At 39.0% G+C, this 27,735-nt stretch overlaps 1 protein-coding gene across 1 annotated transcript; it reads left to right on the top strand.

Moving 5' to 3' along the window:
• Positions 1-26,450: 26,450 nt before the first annotated feature.
• Positions 26,451-26,867, top strand: LOC138880789 (uncharacterized). The gene has a single exon (XM_070160966.1). The coding sequence runs from the start codon at positions 26,451-26,453 to the stop codon at positions 26,865-26,867; it is 417 nt and encodes a 138-aa protein (XP_070017067.1).
• The last annotated feature ends 868 nt before the right edge of the window (positions 26,868-27,735 follow it).

The following is a 27,735-nucleotide window of genomic DNA, read 5'->3' as shown; positions in this document are numbered from 1 at the left end:
ATTGCAAAGGTGCAGAAAAGAACTGTGTTCGAGAGCTTGTTTAGAGTTGAAAAGGTTGTCCCTTTTTATAGTGCAAAAACGAGCAAACAAAAGGCAAGGAAGTAAAATTTCAGTCAATCAAATAGGATGTCCCTTTGTCAAAGGGATTTGATTTCAAACGGGAATGAGTAATTAGGGAAAGGAAAATAATGAAAACCTTTTCAGAGTAGCATAATAGGGGTAAGTTCATACAGCCTATTTAAGGTAAGGAACCCACAGTACACGGTTTTGAGAAAATAAGGAAAATACAGTAATCAAACAGTCAGAAATTTACAAGACTTGAATGAAGTTAGTCATGAAAAGAGGAAAAGAGATTTAGTTGTAAAAATCAATAGCAAATCATTCGAGCCTTAGTAACAGGAGATTGAAATCAATCATATGCTAACAAAATCAATTTAGAGGAAAACCCTTGCATATAAAGCATACCATTGTCAAACAAGAAAGAAAAGATCGGCACAAACAGTTTCAGAATCATAGGCAAAAGCAAGTTTCAGTTCAGTCTATAAACTCAGTGCGAGTTGAGAGCCTAGGGTTTCTAGAGTAGAACCCTAGAACCAAAACTCACAAACATCGTAACACAGGGTTTCAATCCAGGTAGAAAAGAGAAGGCAAGCCCTCACAACAAGCTTAGGGAGCTCTTTCAGAGTTCCCTGAGGAAACACACAAACATTCGTAGCAAACTAGAAACAGTAGAGTGAAAGCTTGTAAAGAAAAAGTTTTAAAAGAAAGCTAAAAGGACTCAAACCAATTCAGTCATAGAGCGTAGGAAATAGTAAAAGAAACAAATTTCGGACCAAAAAGGATCCAGTAGAGGCAAACAATCTTAGTAGGAAAAATAGTAGAAAGTCATGCAAGATAAACGTGTGAATCATACTTGTAAAAAACCAGTAGAAGCAATAAAGGAGTAAAAACATGCATAAAAACGGACGAAAACACATAAGTATGACATGGACACACAGATTCACTCAAAGAAAGGAAAAGAAGATGAATCGTTTTAGGATTTTTTTTGAAAACCCTAATTTTGGGCAGACTAATTTTAAAAGGGAAAATTGTGGAAAATCATTAAAACATCGAGTAGAACACAGATCTGTTACAGATCTAAGAAAACAAGGAAATATAGAACCTCAAACAAGCTTTTTTAGGGTTTCTTAGAAGCCCTAAAAACGAGAAAGCCTGGAACGATTTGGTCTCTAGTAGGTCTGGGCTATGGATAGACCTTTTAGAGCTTGAACACGCCGGAACGAAGTCGTAGAAGCCAAAAGAACTCAGATCGGTGGAGGACCTGAACAGGTCTGTTGAAGAACGGACCTTGAAATCTTCGAATAATCATGGTCTGGGGTGAAGGGAAGAGGGTATAGGCCGTCCATGGCCTGGGAAGCCATGGACGCCGGTAAGAACTGATCGGAGACGACGATTTAGGCGGCTAGGGTTTCGAGTGTTAGAGAGAATCTGAGAAGACGAGAGAGTTTAAAGGCGAATGTTTTGGAGAAATGATTAGGGTTAAGGGTTGGGGCTGAATTAAAAAGGTAAGAAAGAACGAGGGTCGTTGATTAAAACAATCAACAACCAGGATTTAAAGTGGGAAGCGAACGGGTTAGGAAAAATGGGTTTGGGGAGGGTTAAAATAAAAATTGGGTCGTCTAATTAAGGGTTGAAATTGGGGTTAATTAAGGGTGCAATTTGGGCTAAAATTGAAATAGGAATGGGTCAGATTTTAAATAGCCATTTTCCCCTTTTTAATTAATTAAAATAGCAAAAAATGATTTAAAAACAAATTGAAAACGCAGAACTAATTAATAATATATAAAAAATAATCTAAAAATATTAGGAACAATTTTATAATTATAAAACACGGTTAATTATAACATAGGCTATAATTGCAATTTCATGCAATTAAGCTTTAGAAATTTCGAATAAATTTGTAAAAAATATGCAAAAATCATATTAATTATATTTTGTTGTAAATATGAGAATGAAATATGTTATTTGCCAAAAAATGATAGTTTGGGAATAATTTTGGATTTTTTATTTTTAAAAATAGACAATTAAGTCAATTCTAAAAACCCTTAAAAATTGAGGAAAAATAGCTAAACCTTTGGGCATGCTTATATATGCATACAAATACTATTTTGAAAGTATTTGAGTATATATAAAAATATATAGGGAAAAATTGGGTATCAACAATATATATATATACATACATACATATATACGCGCATATAACACCGTCTGAGTCATGAGTCAATGTACATGTATAATTGCATGAAATGTATATGAAATATAATAACAAAATCTCTCGATATTTCATAAGACCCTTATACCTTTGATTAATATCATAACATCATCTTACGTATTTTCTAAGACCCATGAACAGACGATAGAATAATAATACATATGGAAATTCAAGAACAAAGGCACTTCTAATACTTCTTTGAATAGAGTCATATATGGAGTTTGTGCATTTGCACGTTCGTTCGTATCATATGAATCATGCCAAAATAAAGAAGGGATATCCTTAACATACCTGGGCCGATTCTCTTAGAATTTGCAATTCATGCTTTACAGAATCAACTAACAACGTTGTCTAATCTTTGCATGGAATTGTTTTGCTATTTGAAGAACTCACGGCCACCACTCTCTATAAGAGATTCCATTTGATTTTTAATGCACAGATGAACTCATTTGAAGAAACTCACGTTAAGCCTTAATAAAATCACATTTAAGTCTTTAGAAACTCATAATAAAAATGGCTTCTCATGTTTAGAAACTCATAGTAAGATGGAATCTGATGTTTAAGCCTTTAGAAACTCCAAGTAAGATTGTATGTAACATCTTACTAATTGTAAAAAGTCTTTAGTAGGTGTGGCCCACATGGTAGATGAGTAAGACCACTTAATCCTCTAAATTTGCCACCTATGTAAGACTTAATAGTCACATTACAAGTAATAGGGTATGTTGCTACGTTTTTGGAGAGGATAATTATAAAGTTTTTATCCACTTATTAATTAACCGGATAATATCCCGTTAGCCGGTAATTAACCAATTACCCGAAAAATTGAGAATTATTCCCACTTACTTAAAATATTACCCACCTTGCACATACCTTATACATCTTTCTATCATGGACATGTGGTACCTTGTATGGTACTAATCCATAAATACCAGGTATTTTAGCTCGGGTCGTATTTTACCCCAACGTGACAAACTTCGATAAAATTTGTTTTCTTTGAATTGCTCCCCCTTTCACCTTCATGAATCTACTCATCACTTATAATCCTTATAATCCCCAAATAATTTTTTTCTTGGACTGATGTCAATTACCTTACGACAAATTCAACGTAAATTACTGCAAGGTGCAACATCGTTGTAACTTGTTACTGCAAAGCGTGGCATCACTGTAACGTAATACTACATGGTGACATCATCGTAACATATTACTGCAGAATATAATATTGTCGTAATATAATATCGCGGGACATAATATTGACGTAATATTGCAGGGTGTAACATCATTCCCCCCTTTGGAACATTCGTCCTCGAATGTTGATTGATGCTCTTATCATTTTCGTAACTTATAGCTTTAATATTTTTCTTGCCACCTAAGCAGTTGCTCTGTGAACAAATTCAAAGTGTAGGGTATTTCCCTCCTTTAGTCTTTTTGCTCATATCATGACATGTGGTTGAAATCTTCCTAATCTTGCAACTTTTGTTACCTCTTGTCATGCGGCCTGTATGACCCTGACTTTGTAGGTGCACTTATGCGATTCATCTTTCTTTATTTTTCCTTTTATCTTTTAGTCAATCTGTAAGCCTTACTTTGTAAATACAAGGCTTAATAGGATACCTCTCTGGGCCTCTATGGGTATACTAAAGTCCTTTGCTCGATACTTTGTAGAACTTACAAATATGACCATATCTTATTTCATATATCTGGTTACCCATTCACATGACTTTACTGCATTTATCATAATTTTCGCTTCAACCTACATTTACTGAGGTACGCTTACCAAGCTCCCAGTTACTTTTGTTGCCTATCCTTTAGGTATAAATGTCAATCCTTCAATGCTCCTTCTTTACCGTTCGTCTTAAGAACGACGGCCTAATCTCATATCATACTTTGTGACTTTTGTCCATCCATTGTTGATTTTCCTCAATATCAATCTACAATATACCACTGATAACTTGAAACTTCTTACAGTATACCTTGCCACTAGGGCTTACGTTTCATCAAGGAATATTTGAAGTGATTTTCCTGATCCAGTTAGGGGTGATACTATACTTCAATGACCATATTTTATAGCATCCCAATATGATTCACTTATGTGGGTATTTTAATCTCGTACAATCCATGAAATCCTTTTCAAATCACTACTCACCTGAAGGCCTAATCGTCATCCTTTATCCATCACAATTACACCTTCATTATACTATCAGGGCAACATTCCATCTTTTCTAAATGATACTTGTATTAGACTCCTTTGAGTTCATCCAGGCTATACTAAACATTCAATAACTTAGAGAAACCATTATCTCTCTTGTTTCCATGGACTTAATCCTAAGGACTTATCCATTCTCATCACCTTTTCACTTGCCTTTCCTCATCCTTACTCATGTTTCCTTAAAACTTTGTCGCTCAACCATACTTTAGCTTGCGACCTATACATATCCATATATAATACTTGCAACTTTCCATCAACTTGCTTGCACCATAATTTTCCTTATGTTATTCTGGAATGTCAAGCGATACATCACATCATCTCCAACTCTTCTCTATTCTCTTAACTAGATCTCTCAGTACTTAGAAACCATAGGTTGGAAGACATGCCGCTGACGATGCCACTATCATTTTCGGTTATTGGGTCCCTGTGCTTATAGCCTTCTATTTGAAGTATGGACTATTCATGATCTTCTTCCTTTAGGTATCTCGTACATTGTTCACCTTTACCTTACTAACCTTAAAATCTCGTATCGTATCTTATATCTCTTTCATAACCTCCTTTCCACCTAGGCATAATTCACGTCATAACTTGAAGCTCTATAATAATACTCGCACCTCTGGTACATACATAATCCGGTAGGAGCTTCGTGCTGACTTCTTATGAGGATGGTACTTTTTCTAATTGGCTTCCTTGTAGAGCCATTATAGATTATGGTCACTGTGTTATTTATCTTGAACGTATGATATTAAGATCGATTCTGTCATGTTCTCAAGCACACTTCTATAATTTTTCTAGGTCCAATAATCAGACTCCTGATTTACTTAGGTGATGTAATTCTTTAGTTTTCTCTTCCTCCTGATTAACCTTTATGTAGGCTTAAGCTATCTTTCGATCTGTGGCTCATGGTATCAGTTATTACCTTAGCCTTTCATGGTCATTATGGAATATCCAAGATACAATCTTTTAACAATTCAATCCTTTGTCTATGCCCTAGGCTTAATTATTTCTTTTAACTTATACCGGAGTCTTCTATGGCTGTATGATTTTCAACAAATATGTTGCCTGGATAATGTTCCAAAATCTTGAGTGTATCCATAACGTACTAACCCTGGATCATTGATCAAATAATTCTTTCGTTCCGTCTTAGCTTTCTTTCAGTGTAAGCTATTACTTTTCCTGGTCTTGCTGCCCCCTTGTTGCGTCCATACTTAGCTTATCTTAGTGCCCACACTTGCCAGAGTTTTCATGCAACTCATATGATCTCGAATATTATCTTTAATTCTTATTTCTCATTCATTAGCCATGGTAGATACCACTTTCCTTTGGAATGCTTACAAAGTTGTTGCGAGATTGTTGTTACACGACCATTTCCTCTTTAGGTTGTTGTACTTAGGTTGAAGCCTTCTTTCTTATCTCCTCATCTAGTCTTTCGTTATAGTACTTAGGGAGAACCCTTGACTCTCGTAAAGCTGTGAGCTAACTACTCCGAATGCTTTTTTTTGGATGTCCTTTCTTGCCTATAATTATCCGTAGTTTACACTCGTGTGCTTGTAGGGTTGCTTCTGAACTGATATTTTGACTGCTTTCCCAGTGGCACTTTCTTTTATCCCCGTAACATTCATACGTATCTTTAACTACCCCGACTCTTGTTTGAATATATCTCAAGTATTATAATGATATTCTTCGAGGCTGAACTCTCCATGTTGGGTTATACTATGTTTATCTTAAACGATTTGATAATTCGTCTGTAATCTCTTATTTAGCCATAATTGGGATCTTCTTGACCAATTACTAACTACTCGTTAGCCCATTATCGTATCAATTTTTCTTGTAATCTTTCTTGGGTTATTTCCTTTGTCTTATCTTACGTCTTGCACTACCTCCATATTTACTAATAACAGCTCAGGCATAAACCTTTACTCCCTCTATTTGACGTCGTGCTTGCTCAATATTCTTGAATTGTAGCGTATCTATAAGATTTGGATAAGTTCCATCTCATTACTCTTTCATTTATCACATTCTTCCTTTACCATTCCATAGTCACTAGAATCACTTAGTTTTGACTTAATGCCACATCACTCCATATTCCCCCCTTTAGGGGTGTACTAAAAGCTGAAGCCATGAGGATCTACCTATAGATGTTTTTGTCTCTTCATCTTTGGTGTCGTCTCTCAACATCAATGTTCCTTACTTACTTTGCGGTAATCCTTCTGTACCAAGGATGACAAATCCCCTTACTCGCGAGGGTGACACTTAACGTAACTGGCACATACATTCCCTTAAGCTTAACTTTGCTCACATTGCTTGCTTTAGGGAATCGTCTCGCTGAATGACCATTCTCTGAATTCATCATGAATCTTCTTCTGTGGTCCATTCTATTACCGCCAGAACAAAATCTGAAATTACCATGATGTCGAGTACTTTTCAATCATTCAGTCCCTAATTCATATTTAGTTTATCTTGTTTACCAGCCCATACTGATTTCTATTACTTTGGGGATTAACTCTCCCTTCTGGTAGTCGCATTGGAGTTACGAACTTATTTCTCGAAATGAGGATATAACCTTATGGCCTATACTCTTTTATTATCTTAAGGCCTATCACCTTTCGTCTCTTCCTTCATTTGACTATAGGTTCTGTAACGCTCCACCATTTTTATCCATGTATCACATCTTATTCATAATGCTTCCTTATATCTCTTCTCATTATTCTGCTAATATTTCTGCATATCCCTTTTCCTGATGAAAACTTCAATGACATTCTTTCGCTTTTAGCTTTCCTTTGCTCCATCTAGTGGCTCTTCAAGTTGTTTAACATTTTCGCTTTACTAGGGACACTAGCCACACTAAGGTAATATTTATCCCTTCAAGGCTTATAGTGCGTGCTTTGTAGTACTCATATTTGGCTGCACTATTTTAGAGTGCACCATCTATGTGTCTCATAAAGAGATCTATTAGCGCATTTGCAATATCCTTCGGAAATGTCAACTGACAAAATCAATTCATCCATCATATCTTCTTATGCTACTTTTATTAACCCCCATACGACATAACTGGAATAAATGTGGCCGATTATACGTACATCTGTTACTGTTGAAGGTAACTCAAAAAGATTATATTCCTCTACCTCAATTATAAACATTGTTAACCTGTGTTAACAGGGCACCTCGTACCCTTCTTCATCTTGCTTCTTTTAGTTGCTGAAACTTGTAGTTATCTTCTTAATCTCTCATTACCTTTCACCATAAAGATGGATAAGCATTCTTGACTTAAGGCTTCTTATCAGGAAGCTTACACCTTTCAGTACACCCATGATCTGCTAAAGACCTCATATTTACTTATCGTAGGCATCATACAAAAATCCATTTCCTCTGACTCAGTGCTTCCATAACCATTTCTCTTTCCAACCTTTTTTTCCGGATAGAGGTATCGTCTTATTACGAATAAAATAGAATTTCAGAATTTGAATTCTTATAAGTGAGCTCTACCACACGATCTAGAGTAAGAAGAAAGAGTGACAATCCTAAATGCCCTGTAGCCTCCTGCTTATAAGTGTAGTGCACGACACACCCATAAAAAAGACTCTACTAGACACGGCTTGTAGACTCCCTAGGACAGAACTGCTCTGATACCACTTTTGTCACGACCCAAACCGATGGTCCGCGACGGGCACCCGGTACCTTACTCAACCGAGTACCAACGCAACGTATCTTTCTTATTACATTATCATATACACATGACATACGACTCTAATTGGCCAACATGATTATTCATAAACTCAAGACATTGGCTGACAAGGCCGTAAAATCTTTCACGTACATGACATATGTCTACAAGACTCTAAGAGTACATAAGTATCACAAAGGTCGGGACAGAGTCCCGCCACACCAAACAATAGACGTCTAAATCATACTAACCAAATACGCAACTCCGAAGCAAATGGAGCGCACCAACTTCTTCCGCTGAGCTGATAGCCTACTTGGAGGGCTCTCGACCTGTCTATTAGGACCTGCGGGCATGAAACGCAGCATCCCCAGGAAAAAGGGACGTTAGTATGAATAATGTACCGAGTATGTAAGGCACATAAATAGATACATACAAGAAATGAAATAAATATAGAGTACATGACTCAACTTGTAAGTCTGAATAACTTTGTAAATCATAAATTACCTTTAGCGTTATGCATATGCGTATGAACTTCATGTCGTGCATAGGTACATGTTTCATAACATCATAGCCTCTGAGGGCATCTCATCATATCATATAGGTCACTGTGGGTAACATCATCATCGTATACCAGCTGATCAGGTGGTGGTGCGTATTGCGTATATAACGCCATAACCTTTCCCATATCCCCTATATATATATATACACGCATATATAACGCTGTTTGAATACATAAATATATATGCATATATAGCACCGTTTGAATCATATTTCAGCCTCTGTGGGCAACATCATCACCATATACCAGCTGATCAGGTGGTGGTGCGTATACAACATCGTAACCTTTTCCCATATCCCATATATATATACATACATACATATATACGCGTATATAATACCGTCTGAGTCATGGGTCAATGTACATGTATAAATGCATATGAAATATAATAACAAAATCTCTCGATACGTCATAAGACCATTATACCTTTGATTAATATCATAACTTCATCTTACGTATTTTCTGAGACCCATGAACAGACGATGGAATAATAATACATATGGAAATTCCAGACCAAAGGCACTTCTAATACTTCTGTGAATAGAGTCATATATAGAGTTTGTGCATTTGCACGTTTTGTTCGTATCGTATGGATCATGCCAAAATAAAGAAGAGATAGCCTTAACATACTTAGGCCGATTCTCTTAGAATTTGCAATTCATGCTTTACAGAATCAACTAACAATATTGTCTAATCTTTGCATGGAATTGTTTTGCTATCTGAAGAAATCACGACCACCACTCTCTATAAGAGATACCATTTGATTTTTAATGCACAAATGAACACATTTGAAGAAACTCACGTTAAGCCTTAATAAACTCACATTTAAGTCTTTAGAAACTCATAATAAAAATGGCTTCTCATGTTTAGAAACTCATAGTAAGATGGAATCTGATGTTTAAGCCTTTAGTAACTAAGTAAGATTGTATGTAACATCTTACTAATTGTAAAAAGACTTTAGTAGGTGTGGCCCACATGGTAGATGAGTAAGACCACTTAATCCTCTAAATTTGCCACCTATGTAAGATTTAGTAGTCACATTACAAGTAATAGGGTATGCTGCCACATTTTTGGAGAGGATAATTATAAAGTTTTTATCTACTTATTAATTAATCGGGTAATGTCCGGGCGAAAAATTAAAAATTATTCCCACTTACTTAAAATATTACTCACCTTTCACATACCTTATACATCTTTATATCATGGCCATGTGGTACATTGTATGATACTAATCCATAAATATCGGGTATTTTAGCTCGGGCCGTATTTTACCCCAACGTGCCAAACTTCGATAAAATTTGTTTTCTTTGACTTGTTCCCCCTTTAACCTTCATGAATCTACTCATCACTTATAATCTTTATAATCCCCAAATAATCTTTTCCTTGGACTGATTTCAATTACCATACGACAAATTCAACGTAAATTACTGCAGGGTGCAACATCCTTGTAACTTATTACTGCAAAGCGTGACATCGCTGTAACATAATACTACATGGTGACATCATCGTAACATATTACTGCAGACTATAATATTATCATAATATAATATTGCGGGACGTAATATAGACGTAATATTGCGGGTGTAACACATTAAAACCCCATAAGTTATTACAGATTATTACATGCCCAAATGAATTAAGAAAAAAAATGACATCAGAAATTAAAGATTCCAACCAAGGAGAACCTAATTCAGACCCCAGGTCTTAAATATAAGATAAACCAACTTCCAAAGATCATATATCCAAAGCCTTTCTCTTATTTGGGTGTGTCAAAGTTTCCAAGAGCCTCAAGCGGACTCCGGGCAGTGCTTACACCCCAAAGTTAGTTCCTGAGTCGAAGAGGTTTGTCCATGTGAGAAAGGCTTGGAAGAAAGTCAGATCCTGAGTCGAAGAAGTCAGGAAAGGCTCATAATGCTTGAATATGCCGGAGCAAAGGCCGGAGAGGCCATGGAACCAAAGATCTCAGAAGATATGAAAGAAAACCATCAAAGTCAGACTTCAAAACCTCGAACACCCAAGGTTTAATGGTGGAGAGGGGTGAGTATATACTATCCATGGCCTGAGAAGCCATGGATTCCGGTGGAGTGGTGGTTGAAAAGGATAGGAGACGATTAGGGTTTCGAAGAACCGTTGAGAGAGTTTGAGAGACAAAAGAATTTCAAAGGCGGATATCAGAATGAAATGAGGGATTAGGATAGGTCGTTTGGGGTTAAAAATGCTGGGGGGGGGGAATTATGGTCGTTGATCAAAATGATCAACGACCTAGATCAATAATAGGAACCGGGCGGATTTTTAAATTGGGTCAGGGGTCGGGTAAAAATGAAATTGGGTTGGTCTAATTGGGGTTAGGATTGGGTCAATTAGGGTTAAAATTAAAATGTAAAGTAGGGTGTAATTGAAATGAAATGGGGCCAAATGTTAAATAGCCAATTTTCTTTTTCTTTTTATAAAAAACAGTAATAATGATTTTAAAAATAAATTAAAAGTACTGAGCCAGTAAATAATATATAAATATTGATTTTAAAATACTAGAACTAATTTTATAATTATGAAATGCTAGTAATCTTAAAATAGGCTAAAATTGTAATTATATACAATTTAGTCTTTTAAATACCAAAACAATTTGTAAAAATATACAAAAATTACCTTAACTATATTTTGGTATAAATACAGGAATAAAATAAATTATTCACCAAAATTGATAGTTTTAAAGTAATTATTAATTTTTGTACTGATAAAATGGGCAATAAATTGATTTTAAAACCTTTTAAAAATTAGGAAAAATACCAAAATACTTGGGCATGCTTATATATGCATATACATGATATTTTGAAAGTATATTGTATATAAAAATACATAGAAAAAAATTGGGTATCAACATCGGGTACTATATCCTGTGGGAGCTGAGGGAATATCTGCGAGACAGGGATGCAGGGATGATGTTCCCTTCACTAATCACACAGCTATGCACGAGAGCAGAGGTTGGGGTGTGTAGCATCGTTCGATGGCTACCCGATGACAAACCTTTTCACCCACTGAGAGTGATAGGAGAGGGTAGTGCAGTCTAGAGCAAGAAAAGAACGGCCACCACTTCTACTATCGGTCCAGAGTCTTCATCACAGGCAGTTGGACCTGAGGGACCATTTGGGGTGCTAAACTCCGAGCTTGCATCTATTCGGGAGTTAGTGTCACATCTTCCGAGTGGGCCTTCATCCTCCCATCCTGGGCCATCATACTTCTCCAGTGAAGAAATGAAGAGTTACTTAGATGCGCAAAAGAGCGAGAAAGATTCTCATGTAAAGATGGCAGCATCAGTGACTAGACTTGAGACAGCCTACAGTACCTTCGCCAAGGCGCATGCAGATCTCCAGTCCGACTTTGAGAAGGAGAAGAAGAAGAACAAGAAGAAGAGCAAGTTCATGATCAAAATGTGGAGAGGCATAAAGGCCATCTTCAAATAGGGAAACCCAGGCAAGAAGATACCGATGGAAGACAAAGATGATAGCAAGGAATATTCCTTCATATCAGAAGATGCTGGTGATGATGATGAGGATGATGAGACTGATGATGATGAGGCCACGAGCGATGCACAACATTGATCGACCGTCCTTCCACAATTTGCTAGTCTGATGCAGACCTTAGGGAGACCCTCAAACTGTTTGTGCTTTATATTTGATATTTTATAGTGAGGACACTACAATGTTTTTAGTTGAGGGTGGCTGTAAGAGTATGATGTATTCATGTTATGACATTGTATGCCCTTGTCGGGATTATTTTGTTGCTATGGATACTGTGTGCTGATCACACTCAACTGAGTCTCATAAAAGACTATGCGGGCGTTGCAAATATAATCTAAGTATTTATGCCCAGAGTCGAACCACAGAGAATTAACCTATCAATTACTATTGTCAGATTTAGTAATTCACACAATCTGTTTCCCAAACTTTTTGATTCACAATGGTTGATTTTTCTAACAACTAAAGACTGAAAGTAATTAACAGCTGAAAATTTACTATATTTGATGTGTAAACAGTTGGAATAAGGTCTAAGGTAATGGGTTCCCCCGTTGGTAATTTCCTCGGTTATATATGTCTTATAACTATGATTTAGTTGTCTCTATAAATCATGAACGCTCCAGCTATCATAAATCTTTCTCAAGCAATTATGATAATTTACTAGACGCACTCTCTCAAGCTACACTAGCTAGATTCACAATACGGTTCACTTAAATTGCACCCCAGGTATCGTTATCTCTAATCCAACCTCTAAACCCTCGTTTATGACTGTCGTCTATACTCCGGGAGTGATGTTGTTTATACAATCACCTAAATAGGCACTCTCTCTCAAGTAGATACATGATGAATAGGAACGGATAAATTGAGGGTCCTTTCAACTAACCACAATCAAAACATGGATGAACAAATAGAGATTAACAACAAAATCTACTATATTAATATAACAACCAAGTCATCCCCAACGGGTTCCACCAAAACCTTATATTAAGGTATTTAGCTACTCATCACAATGGAGGAATAAACTACGAAAAGATTCATAATCGAAAATTGCAAGAAAATAAAAGAGAATAAGAAATATGATGTTTTGGGTGATCTCTCACACTTGTTCTTCTTGCCAAAGTACTCTTTAAAACATAACATGCCTCCATTGGGCGAATTTTCTTGTTTAATATAGGGTTTTGGGCTACCAATTCCGTGTTTTGTACTTAAGTCCATGAACTTTACGCATCCTGCCGCGGTCCTACTGCGGTTACACCAGGACCGCGGCCAAAGTGCCTCTCAGACTCCGCAACAGCATTCTGCCGCGGTCCTACCACGGTTACGCAGGGACACCGCGGTAGACCATCTTCAATTCTGGTTCTTTTTGCCTTCACGTGGTGCACTTTGTGGATATTGTAAGATTGGCCTCTTTTTCTCCATAATTGATCCCAAAAGTACTCCATAGACTTATTTTACTGGATATAGCCTGCAAAGCACTAATCAGAGCATTTTGTTATCACTTTTTACCATAAAAACTATACAAGGATGTGGTTGTTTAGGGCTTAATTATAGTCTAATTCACCTATTATCAATACCCCACGCTTAAATCTTTGCTCATCCTCGATCAAGTTGAACCACACTTCTAGGCCAAATTGTTGATGTGTTACCCTGTTTATGTCACACCCGCCATTATGAAAGAACAACCTAAGCAGTGCAATAGCTACACCTCAGATGAAGACTCTAATGCCATGCCACACTCGTGCTTACTCTAGGTACTCTAACAGAGGTGAAAACTTGCTTTTCCTTACTGAGTCATATGCCCTCACATCATATTTTTGAGAGAAGTTCCACACACATAAAATCAAACAACAAAGAACTATAGATAGAAAGAATTCACTCACTCTCAGCAAAGAATATTCACATGCCATACAGATACACCATAAGCTTGCCCTTAGTGTAATACTCTACTAATCGAGTTGTTCAGTCCAAGATCAAGAGGTCTTTATTTGGTTATAATGTAGGCTAAGGGACATGTAGGATATATTTGGATATAGTGACTAACCTCCCTAAGCACGTTTAATACAATTGTTCCCTTTATTCTAATTTTCATGTTCAGCCCAGGTATTCTTCCCCACTTGTTTCATACGCTACCCCCACTTTCCTAGGTGCAACAGGATTTATTTTTCCATTCAGTATTTTAGGACCACCTATTCACAAGGTCCTTCTTCTATTATTCAAAATCTTTTTTAACAACCATTGCACAGTTGATACCCAATTTTTTTCTATATATTTTTATATTCAAAATACTTTCAAAATAGCATACATGTGCATATATAATCATCCCCAAAGGTTTTGGTATTTTCCCCAAATTCTTTAAAAATTTTAAAACCAATTTATGGCCTATTTTGCACTATAAAATCCAATAATTATTCCCAAAATTTGTCATTTTGGTGAATAATTTATTTTATTCTCACATTTACATCAAAATATAATTTACATGATTTTTGCATAATTTTACAAGTCCATTTGTTATTTTAAACTAAAATTGCATAAAATTATAAATTTAGCCTATTTCTATATTTAATAGCATTTTATAATCACAAAATCATTCCTAACATTTTTAAATTAATACTTATGCATTTTTTATTAACTCAGTATTTTTAATTTTATTTTAAACATCATTTACTATTTTTTGTAAATTTAAAAAAGGAAAAAATGGCTATTTAAAAGCTGACCCCTTTTTATTTCAATTCTAGCCAAAATTGCACCCTTAATTAACCCAAATTCAGCCCAAATCAACAACCCAATTACATTTTAACCCGGCCCTTTACCCGTTTAATTAAACCTGTCCGTTTTATCTTTTAATCCTGGCTGTTGATCATTTTGATCAACGGCCCACAGCCACTCATTCCTTTTTAATTTCAAATCACCCTAACCCTACTCTCATTTCCATTTCAGCCGCCGCCCTCAAACCCCTCTTCTCTCAAAACTCTCTCTAACACTCGAACCCTAGCCGCCCCTATCGTCTTCTCCGACCAAAGCCCACCGGTGTCCATGGCTTCTCAGGCCATGGACGGCCTGTGCTCTCTTCCCTTCAACCCAAATTGTGTTGTTCAAGGTTTTCGAGGTCCAACCTCAATCATTCCTGTTCAGATCCTCCGTCGATCTGAGTTCCTGTGGCTTCTCCGGCTCCGTTCCGACGTGGTCAAGCTCTGAAGGCTTAGCCATGGCCCAGATTCGTTCAGAGACCAAACCATTCCAGGCCTTCTCGTCTCTAGGGTTTCCGAGAAACCCTAAAAAAGCTTGATTCGAGGTTTTTCTTTCCTTATTTTCTTAGATCTGTAGCAGATCTATGCTCTATTCGATGTTTTAACGATTTTCCCTAATTTTCCCTTTTTAAAATTAGTCTGTTCAAATTAGGGTTTTCAAAAATTCCTAAAACGATTCTTCTTCTTCTTCTTTCTTTATGTGAATTTGTGTGTTCATGCCATGTTTTAGGGGGTTTTCGTTTGTTTCTTATGATTTGCTGTTAATATGCATGTCTCTCTGCCTTTGTTCTATTACTGCTTCTACTGAATTTTTTTCTATAAGCATGTTTATACGCCTATCTTGCCTGTCCCTTTACTATTTCTGCCACTAAAAGTGTTTACTCTTACTGGATTTGTTTGGGTTATTGAACTTGCTTCTTTTACTACTTCGTAAACTTCTATGGCATCTCTTCTCTCTTCTGAACTGGTTGAGTTTTAGTTTGCACTCTACTGCTTTCGATTGCTACGTATGTCTGTGTATTTCCTTAGGGAATTCTGAAAGAGTTCCCCAGGCTTGTTGAGTTTGCCTTCTCTTTTTGTGTGTCCTACTCGAACTAAAACCCTATTTGGGGATTTTGCGAGCTTTTGGTTCTAGGGTTCTACTCTAGAAACCCCAGGCTCTCAAATTTGTGCTGAGTTCATAGACTGAACTGGAACTTGCTTTCCTTTTTGCTTATGATTCTAAAACTTTCTATGCCGGTCTTTTCTTTCTTGTTTGATACTCGTATGTTTTATATATTAGAGCCTTTCTTTCAAAATGGTTCTGCCAACTTGTGATTGATTCAAATTTCCTTTTACTTAGGCTCGATTGATTGCTACTGATTTTCCCAATTAAACCTTTTCCTCCCCTTTTTCTGACTAAGTTCATTCGAACAAGGTTTTCAATTACTGGTTGTTTGATTGATTTACTTTCCTTATTTATTAAACCGTGTACTTTTAAAACTTCCCTTATGTATTTACCCTTTTATTACACGATGTGTTCTTAATTGTTTTTCCTTATATAAAATCTACTCTCTCCTATTTAGATTCGAACTCCTTAATTAAAGGAGTTCCCTTTCCCCTGATTGATTATGATTGATACAGAGTTATCTCCTTGCCTTATTCCCTACCTGCTTTCAAACTATAAATACTTTACTCTTCTTCTTTAAACACACGAACAATTGAGTTCAAAAACACACACACACACTCAAAGCTCTCTCTTCTCTGCATTCTATTGAGCATTCTACCCTTCATGTTGCTTGAACTCTTATACATTTGGGAGTTTCTCGAGTTTGCTCCTGTGTATTCCTGGCTGTTTGTTTGTTGCAATTAGTCTGCTATCCTAGAATTATAACTGGTATGCCCTTCTATGCTCTATAAGCATCCTTATTCAATTTCTCTGTTTCTACCCCTTTCTTTGTATGTTCATTTATGCTTTCCTGCACTATTTAATTACTTTCAAGCATGTTAATCCCTTTACCCTGTTCCCTTTGTATGTGAGTTCGTACTGGGTCATGACGGCATTATGAATTGCTGTATGTGATTCAGGACTAGACTCTTTTGAGTCTCTACTCGATTGCTTTCCTCATTCCCTTTCCCCTCAATGTGCTGAGCTCTAACTTGGGTCTGTTGATGTCCTGATCATCATTCAGGCCTGAGTTTGACTCTTTAAGAGTTTGCTCTTATTTGTTTGAATCTGAGTGGGAGGTTAGGGGTGTGCCAGTCTATACCATGGCTGGGTATGACCACCTACTGCTGTGGTTCCTCCCTCACTTTGCACTTACTCCTAGTTCTTAAGTTCTACCCCCCTTTGGCAAGCCATGCTTAGGGACCCTGGAGTTCCCTCTGAACTTGGATGCCTGAGGGATGGTAATTCCACACTTGCACTATTCTGTTACAATATTTACTCTTCACAGTGTAAGCATTGCCTGGGGCTCCTTGGAACTTTGAAACACTCCGAATAAGAGAAGGCCTTGGAATCTGGAATTCGGATCTAGTGAAACACATGTTATTGAGTATTAAGATTGAATTAGGCTGCTCGGATCTAGCTGTAGGCTGTGATGTATTTTTGTTTACTTTCTTTCTTCTGGTTCTGTAATAATCTTGTAAAAGGAGCTCGGGGAATATATTAGTAAAGGGTATGGGAGGGGTTTATATTTACTTGCATGTGCTAAAAGGTAGATACCATGCCTATAGGATCAATATTGTTTAATCACCTAGAAATCATGTCTGTAGGTTCTTTTTTGCATTCCTTTCATTCAATCACCTAGAGACCATGTCAATAGGCTTTTGTATTCCTTTCATTCAATAATTTAGAGATCATGTCTATAGGATATAATGTTCAACCATGTTGCAAATCATTAGAAATCTTGCCTACAGGACCTACTAATCAACTAATTGCATATAGAAATCCTGCCTATAGGAGATGCATGAAACGTTAGGCAAACCGTAGGGTAATCAGATACTCTTTTTCTTAACAGTAATGATTCTTAAAAAATCAAGGTATAGATATCCTGCCTATAGGGTTTCAGCCTCGCCTAATCTGTGTAAGCACTAATCTGGAAACTGACTTCAACGTTTTCAATAAAATTTCTTCCAAATATATAACGCCTTCAATTCTGCAAATCTGCATGCTCTTATCTGAAATGGTTCTTTAAATCTCTTGCTGGAGTTTTACTCATCTCTTGAAACAGTCTTTCAAAACAGTCTTTTAACTCACTCTTTCTTTTAAGGTAGTTTCATTTTCAAAACTCCTCTTCACAAGTCTACTGTATTTTCATTCAAGCAAATCTGCTGATTTCAAAGCCATCTCTAAACTTCTGCAATTTTCAATCTGCTGTTTCAAACTCTTCTGCATTAGGTTCTTAATCAGTAACCTGTTTAAAATACCTCAATTTCTGACAATTGGATCCGAGTTGCCTAATGCAAACTTTTTATCTAATTCTATGTGTTAAACTAGTCCGTCCGCCGCTTAAGTTTTAATTCAAAGACCAAATCAGTATGTGCAAGGCATGCTAAACTATATGCTACATGACTTACGGGGTTATGTGAGCCTTTGCATGTTTGTTTGTCAATCTCCCTTACTTGCTATTTGTTTTGTTTGTCGAAATTAGTATTTTGTCCTTTATACCCCATATATGACTTACCCCCTTTTCTTTCCCTTTAGGATTAGAAGTCCTAATACCCCGGGACTGATAGGTTGGGACGGGTACTAGCATGCAATAAGTAAAATGAGACTAATCGCGTTTAAATACCTTAACGGGGTGGGAAGGGTAGAATATGGATATGATGACTGGTGCGCTAATATCTCGTGTGAGAATGATTGTTGGGTATTGCACCAAAGTGATCCATATTATAGTTAAACCTAGGACCCTCTTTCTTTACTTTTCCTTTATTTAAATGTTTTCTTCAAATTAAAACTCTCTTTTACTTGTGCCATTTTTCTTTCAAAATTGTCAACTCGCTTGTATTTCTTATGTGCAAACTTTGCTTGTTTATTCCTACTCTTCTTAAAGTCACATCTAAGCACGGCCGGGAACCACACTAGTGGATCTCGAGGGGTGCCTAACACCTTCCCCTCGAGATCATCTCAAGCCCTTACCCGAACTCTGGTTTATCTTTCAAAAAATCTTCTCTTCTTTAAAAGTGTCCTAATGCACTATAATCATTAGGTGGCGACTCTTCAAATTCCATAACCCGATTCCTCGAAAGGGGAATAAGAGTTGTTTTGTCCATAATGTCGTAAACCCGATTTTGCTCTTTTGGGAAAAAGGGGGCGTCGACAGCATGGCGACTCTGTTGGGGATTTTCTTTAAGGCTTTTACCATTACATGCTTTTTATGACTTTATTGTTTCCTTTATTGCCTTTATTTCCTGCTTTTAATCATTTCTTCATGAATACTAACAGGACTCTTCGTGTTTTCTTTTCCTTTATTTTCTTTCCCCTTTACTGCTTTACCATTATCTCAATTCCGTTTTTATTTCCGAGCTTTTATTGTAGTCTTTACTTTATGAACGTGAAAATACATGTAACCTGTTTCATTGTTGTAATTGTATTCTTCAACATCATATTCCACTCGTGCCAAAATAAATCCTATAGCAGCGCTTATAATGACTGGTTGCGCTCTTCCGATATTATCACCCTTTTAATTCGGTAAAGGCTTATTTTCGGTAAAACCAGTCGATCAACGGTGTAGTAGATGGTTCCGCGCCTTTCCCTCTTGAGTTGTCCGCTCAAGGGTACCTTGTCTACCACTTCAAAAGTAGAAACTTTATTCCATTAAACTGTTCATGCATCATGGTCAAACTTAGCCGAGTCAGTTATGTTGTCCGCATAATGACTCATTAAGATAGCCTAAACCGAAGTCCAACGGGTTTCCTCGAAACCCAAACGGACGCCTTCACGTTGTATGCATTTATTTGGAGAACTAAATGCCTTTATTGCTAATTGTTGTTTTAAATAGTCGAGTCTGGTAGGTTCAAGGGCCTAACACTTTGTTTTGCAGAAAATGAGGCACGAAGTCCCCAGATTCAGTATGGTATCCAATATCCATCCAAGGTTACTAAGCTGGTGGGAGGATCTTCATGCCAGCGATCGGACCCTTGTCCACAAATACTTAGGAAACCTCCCTTCTCTTTTGGAAGTTAGGCCTGACAACAAAATTATTGAAGCTACTACTCTATTCTGGGACAATGATCGATTGGTTTTTCGCTTCGAGGAACTCGAAATGACCCCTTTGTTGGAAGAAATTGGGGGTCTAGCTGGAATTCCTTGGGAGACTTCGGGTCTACTTATGTCGGAAAATCGTAAGGGTAGAGGTTTCATGAAAATGATGGGACTTAAGAAGAATCCGAATCTAACTTGCCTGAAGGATTCCTACATACCGTTTGACTTCCTGTATGAAAGGTTTAGCCATAGCAAGTCCTACCGCACCTACCCTGAGGAGTTCGCCCTTACATCTGTAGGGCACATACATAGAAGGGTCTATGTGTTCATGTTTTACTTCTTCGGTATGATAGTCTTTCCCATGAAGAAGGCTAGGATCCACACCAGACTAGCCATGGTGACCAAGACCTTAATGGAAGGAATCGACGGGCAGTCTTTCAGCATAGTACCTATGATCATCACTGAAATCTATCGAGCCTTGGGAAAATGTCAACAAGGGGCTCCGCACTTCGAGGGTTGTAATATGTTACTGCAACTTTGGCTCATAGAACACCTTCAGAAAGGCGACTACAGACAGGAAATCATACGCAGAGATTGGGATGACCATATCGCTTTTCACCACCCAAAGCGAGTGGACTTCATGCCCAATCTGTTTGCTCAGCTGGAGGACGCAAGTGGATGGGTAGATTTGTTCGAAAATCTAAAAGAAGAGCAAATTCAGTGGATGTTCGAATGTTCCCAACAGGGGAGTTCATCATCCGTTCCTGAGACGCACCATTCCTCATACTCATTGGCCTGAGGGGAACTCACCCTTACGTCCCCCTCCGAGTCATGAGGCAAGCCGGAAGAAAACAAATCATACCCAGGATAGAGAAAATGAGTCATTTCAGAGCCGACTTTCAGGATGATGATAGCCCACACAGGTGTCACGCTCAGCATATGTGGCACTGCAAGCTCGTTTTAGGGAAGGAGTCTATTGAACCAGACAGGTATCATGTCGGGTGTGTGCCACACTACACAGGTTGGTTGGAAGATGATCACATTGGTTTGGGTCGCCCAGGGTTTGTCCATGGTCATAGGATTATTGACGAAAAGATTGCAGCAAAGGTTAAATATAATCAGCTGTGCAAAAGGATGCGAGAATGCGAGAATGAGCACCGGGAAATACAAGAAGCCCACGAGAAGCTGATCAATGAGTGGAAGGACATGGCTGTCAATGCCAACAACCGGCTAGGGTATCTGGAACGAGGCTTAGTGGAATTGGAAGGTAAATTTCTGAAGAGGATCAACGATTGTCAGAATGCTGAGGGTAACGAAGGAGGGCACCTGGCCCGAGCTTACTTTCTGCTGGGACTGCGCGAGCTGATGCAGCTGTACGAGGGAGAAAAGAATATCGGATCTGGGGAAGGTCCTTCTGGGACCAAGTAGTTAGGATCTCTTATTTCACCGCTTTCCTAATGTAATAAGGCCATTGGACATTAGTGACATCTTTACTTCCGTTATTTCGAATTACGTTTTTTAGACTCGTCTTATTTTTATCAAAAAATTGAGTCATTTAGCATTATAAGTTCTCCAAATTTAATTTGTCGCTAGGCTTACCTCGGGCACAATGAGGCACCCAAATTAGGAAGCGATTTACATTCCCGCACAATGTGTTTAAATATTGCAATATTATTTATCAGAATCCGCACTAACTTTTTACCTTTTTGTTTTCTTTATTTTATTCCCCTCCCCAAAGGTTAGTTCGTGCACTTTGGCACCATCAGCATACTCAACAAGATCCAAGGGTCCTCCACCTCCTCCTCCTCCAAGTCCTTCCAGAAACAGGAACAAGGGCAAAATGGAAGATACCAGTGCTACAAAGGAAATCGGAGAGACTTCAATCACCAAGGAAACTGCTGCTCATCTTGAGTAAACCTTGCTAAGGTTCCGGGAAGAGTTGGAACAAGTCCAGAACTTGGCAAGTCTGTCAATCACTCTTGCTATTGCTGATGCCAACAAATCACCACCGCCACCACCAGCCCAACCTGCTCATACCCAAGCCCGCGATGCATGCAACAATGCTCCACTGCTCATCCCTGAGCCCCAAAACACCACAAAGGACCATAACACTCCAATCTTTGTGGACAGTATGCCACATTACAGTCAGCCAATCGCCAATGCAACCGAAACAGATAGCAAGGACTCCCTCATCCGGAATTTGGCCGCTGAGATCAAGAAGTTGACTAGCCGGGTCCAAGGTTTTGAAGGTAACAAAGGTGTTGAAGGGTTGAATTACGAAGATCTTTGTGTTCAGCCAGATGTTAAACTCCCGGAGGGGTACAAACCTCCCAAGTTCGAGATGTTCGACGGAACAGGTGATCCCAGGGTCCATCTGAGAATGTATTGTGACAAATTGGTAGTAGTCGGAAGGGACGAGAAGATCCGCATGAAGCTATTCATGAGGATTATGAAGGGTGATGCTTTATCCTGGTACATTAGCCAAGATGCGAAGAATGGACTAGTTGGGTGAACATGGCGTCTGACTTTATGGATCGGTTTAGGTTCAACACTGAGAACGCACCAGATGTGTTCTATATCCAGAATCTTAAGAAGAAGCCAACAGAGACCTTTCGCAAGTATGATACTCGTTGGAGGTCAGAAGCTTCTAAGGTCAGACTAGCCTTGGAGGAAGAACAAATGAACAAGTTTTTCGTCCGTGCTCAGGATCCGCAGTACTACGAGAGGCTGATGCTAATAGAGGGCCAAAAGTTCTCCGACATCATCAAGTTGGAAGAAAGAATCGAAGAAGGCATAAAAAATGGAATGGTCACTAACCTCGAGGCATTGCAAGCTACCAACAAGGCTTTAAAGTCTGGTGGTTCGTCAAAGAAAAAGGATGTGAATTTTGTAATGGCTGCGCAAAGGAACAACTCCCCTATGAAGTACCAAACCTATCCCTCAGGTCCACTCACATATCAACCTACCCTAAATTACCAAACACCATCACCCACTTACCAAACTCCACCACCCGTCTACCAATCATCTCCGCCACCCATATATCAACCCACTTCACCAAGATATTCCCAACCCGCGCATGTATACCAAGCATATAACTCCCAACCTTCTCACTACCCATCACCACCTACCCGCCAAAATTTTCCTCGACCTAGACCAAATTTTGACCGCAAACCCTCTAGACAATATACCCCCATAGCCGAGCCAATTGACCAATTATATAAAAAACTCAAGGCAGCTGGTTACGTTACCCCTATCCCAGCCGTAACTCTAGAAAACCTTTCCCAGTGGATCAACCCAAATAAGACTTGCGCATACCATTCCGGGATGAAAGGCCATACCATCGACGAGTGTCGCTCGTTGAAAGACAAGATTCAGAATCCGAAGAGGTTGTCAGAGAAGTCGAAAGCTTTGAGAATAGGCCTAAGTCTAATTTTGACGAAACTGAGGTCATTAATTTGGGGGATGCAGAAAATGTCAAGGAAACACGTATCAGCGTACACTTATCACCATCAGAAAAGGAAGAATACACAGAGTTTTTGAAAGAATATGAGGATATATTCGCTTGGTCGTATGATGATATGACCGGTCTCAGCACATCCATTGTGGCTCACAAGCTGCCGACAAATCCAGCATGCCCACCGGTCAAACAGAAACTCAGAAAGTTCATACCAGACAAGAGTTTGAAAATCAAAGAAGAAGTCACCAAGCAAGTCAAAGCCAGGGTTCTCAGAGTAGTGGAGTATCCAACATGGTTAGCCAACGTTGTGCCGGTACCAAAGAAGGACGGGAATGTTAGAGTCTGTGTCGACTACCGAGGTCTCAACCGGTCCAGTCCTTAGGACGATTTCCCTTTACCAAATATACACATACTGATTGATAACTGCGCCAAACATGAGCTCCAGTCGTTCGTCGATTGATTTGCTGGATACCACCAGATATGGATGGATGAAGAAGATGCAGAGAAAACGACATTCATCACGCCGTGGGGGATGTACTGTTACAGAATGATGCCATTCAGTTTAAAGAATGCTGGTGCTACCTACATGAGAGCCATGACCACAATCTTTCATGATATGATACATAAATAGATCGAGGTGTATGTGGACGACGTCATCATTAAATCCAGGAAAGCCGCAGATCACATGGGAGATTTGAGAAAATTCTTCAACAGATTGAGGAGATACAACTTGAAATTGAATCCCGCCAAGTGTGCATTCGGGGTCCCAGCCGAAAAGTTATTGGGTTTTGTTGTGAGTCGCCGAGGAATAGAATTGGACCCGTCAAAGGTCAAAGCCATTCAAGAGTTGCCACCGCCAAAGAACAAGAAAGATGTAATGAGTTTTCTGGGAAGACTCAACTATATCAGCCGATTCATAGCTCAGTCCACTATCATTTGTGATCCCATCTTCAAGATGTTAAAGAAGGATGCCGCCACTAAATGGACTGATGATTGTCAAAAGACCTTCGACAGAATCAAGGAATACTTATCGACACCACCAGTCTTGGTTCCACCCGAGCTAGGGAGAACCTTATTGCTTTATCTTGCAGTGTTGGATGGGGCATTTGGTTGTGTTTTGGGACAACAGGACGAGATAGGGAGAAAGGAGCAAGCCATCTACTACCTCAGCAAGAAGTTTACCCCATACAAGGCCCGGTATTCTATTTTAGAACGCACTTGTTGTGCTCTAACCTGGGTGGCTCAGAAATTGAGGCACTATTTCTGTGCTTACACCACTTATCTCATATCCAGGATGGATCCATTGAAGTATATCTTTCAGAAGCCCATGCCTACCGGCAAGCTCGCCAAGTGGCAGATACTGTTAAGTGAATTTGACATCGTTTATATTACCCAGAAGGCAGTCAAAGGACAAGCCTTGGCAGATCACCTCGCCGAGAATCCTGTAGGAGGAGAATACGAACCTTTAAAGACGTATTTTACTGATGAGGAGATAGCCTTCATAGGAGAAGACATTGCAGAATCCTATGACGGCTGGAGGATGTTCTTCGACGGAGCCGCAAATTTCAAAGGAGTTGGTATAGGAGCGGTCTTGGTATCAGAAACCGGTCAGCATTACCCAGTATCTGCCAAACTCAGATTCCCGTGCACCAACAACATGGCCGAGTACGAAGCCTGCATCTTAGGGCTCAAGTTGGCAATTGACATGAACATTTAGGAGCTGTTAGTAATCAGAGATTCAGACCTACTCATGCATCAGGTCCGAGAAGAATGGGCAACCAAGAATTCCAAAATACTCCCCTATCTGTATCACATACATGAGTAGAGGAAAAGATTCAGAAAGACAGAATTCCAGCATATTCCCAGAGTACATAATGAGTTCGCCGATGCTTTAGCCACTTTATCATCTATGATCCAGCATCCCGATACAAACTTTATTGACCCCATCCAGGTCAAGATTAACAACCAACCAGCTTATTGTGCTCACGTCGAGGAAGAAGCCGACGATAAACCTTGGTTCCACGATATCAGAGAATACCTGACAACAGGAGAGTACCCAGAGCTTGCCAATGATACTTAGAAACGAACACTTCGAAGATTGTCCAACAACTTCTTTTACAGCGGAGGAATCTTGTATAGGAGGACTCCCAATATGGGATTATTGAGATGTGTCGAGGCAAGAGAAGCAACCAAACTATTGGAGGAAGTGCACGCAGGGACCTGTGGACCGCATATAAATGGTTTCGTTTTGGCAAAGAAGATACTCCGAGCAGGGTATTTTTGGATGACCATGGAAATAGACTGCATCCAGTATGTCCGGAAATGCCACCGTTGTCAAATGCATGCAGATATGATAAAAGTACCTCCAAACGAGCTTACTGCAACAAGTTCACCATGGTCGTTCGCTGCTTGGGGAATGGATGTCATTGGACCAATTGAACCAGCCGCGTTAAATGGGCACAGGTTCATCCTAGTGGCAATTGATTACTTTACCAAATAGGTTGAAGCAGCATCATACAAGGTAGTCACCAAGAAAGTAGTAGCAGATTTCGTCCGAGATCGTATGGTTTGTCGATTCGGGGTTCCGGAATCAATCATCACCGACAACGGTTCTAATCTCCATAGCGACTAGATGAAGGCAATGTGCGAAACATTCAAGATTAAACATAAGAACTCTACAGCTTACAGACCTCAGATGAATGGAGCTGTAGAAACAGCCAATAAAAACATCAAGAAAATACTAAGGAAGATGATCGAAAAGCACAAATAGTGGCACGAGAAGTTGTCATTCGCCTTACTGGATTATCGTACTACGGTCCGCACATCAACCGGGGCCACTCCCTACATGCTGGTTTATGGTTCAGAGGCGGTCATCCCCGCTGAGGTAGAAATTCCTTCATTAAGGGTCATACAAGAAGCAGAATTAGATGATGCAGAATGGGTCAAGAGTCGCTACGAGCAGTTAGCCCTCATAGACGGAAAAAGAATGAATGTTGTCTGTCATGGTCAATTATATCAGAACAGAATGTCCAGAGCCTTCAACAAGAGAGTCAAGCCAAGGAAGTTCGCGCTAGGGCAATTAGTATTGAAGAAGATATTTCCGCATCAAGACGAAGCCAAAGGGAAATTCTCTCCCAATTGGCAGGGTTCGTATATGGTGCATCGAGTTCTAACCGGAGGAGCCCTTATTCTCACGGAAATGTATGGAGAAGTCTGGCCAAAGCCTATCAACGCAGACGCAGTGAAACGATACTACATTTGATCATATGCTTTTCTTTCATGATGTATTTGAACTACTCCTGACCCGATTCCCGTTTAAGAGGGGATACGTAGGCAGCCCTATGGGTTCGGTCACATTGTAATAAAAATTACATCTCCCCCCCCCTCCCGCAATTGGAACTGGGGCAGAATTTTGAGGAGCACCCTCAAAATTACGAAGTAAGTTTTTCATTCTTCGCATCAGCACCAACCCAGTAAACTGGGGCAGAATTTTGAGGAGGACTCTCAAAATTCCGGAGCAAGCAAGGTCGCCGCGTCTTGAACCACGTTGCAGTCGTTGGTTCATCCAAAATAAAATCATTATATATATATATATATATGTATTTGCATTATGTTTACTAAGTCACGCATAATCATCATTCGCATCACCATAGTTTAGCAATGCTACCCCCGTGATACACGACGCCAAGAGCTGGAGGATACGAACTAACCTCCCCCTATAAAACTCACAATTTTTCTTTGGATGCAAGAATTCAAGCAACGAATCAAAGTATATTTGCTCTTCAGAATCCAAAACACTCCAGAGTGTCATTATCCGCACTCGACACTCCCTAGCAGTCTTAATATCGCAAACTGCCCACCAACAACGAATCAAAGTATATTTGCTCTTCAGAATCAAAAACCCTCCAGAAGTCTACTATCTACACCCAGAATTCCCCAGCAGTCATGATAGCGCAATCATCTATCAGCTAAGAGAACTTACTAATGTTCGCTCTTTTACATTCCTGCATCGACGTCACTAGCGACGACAACGGTCCAGTAACGCCGGAACTGAGCTTCGTCTTCTCCCCGCTTCTCCGGTACGCAACTAGTGAAGTTTAATCGAGAATCAATGTCGAGTTCGTTAACTT

This window comes from Nicotiana sylvestris, chromosome 11 (assembly GCF_000393655.2).
Source record: "Nicotiana sylvestris chromosome 11, ASM39365v2, whole genome shotgun sequence".
NCBI lineage: Eukaryota > Viridiplantae > Streptophyta > Magnoliopsida > Solanales > Solanaceae > Nicotiana > Nicotiana sylvestris.
This window is presented reverse-complemented; position numbering and strand designations above follow the sequence as displayed.

Excerpts from the sequence above, each read along its gene's own strand:
- LOC138880789 (XM_070160966.1), top strand. The coding sequence starts at position 26,451 with ATGCTGGTTTATGGTTCAGAGGCGGTCATCCCCGCTGAGGTAGAAATT.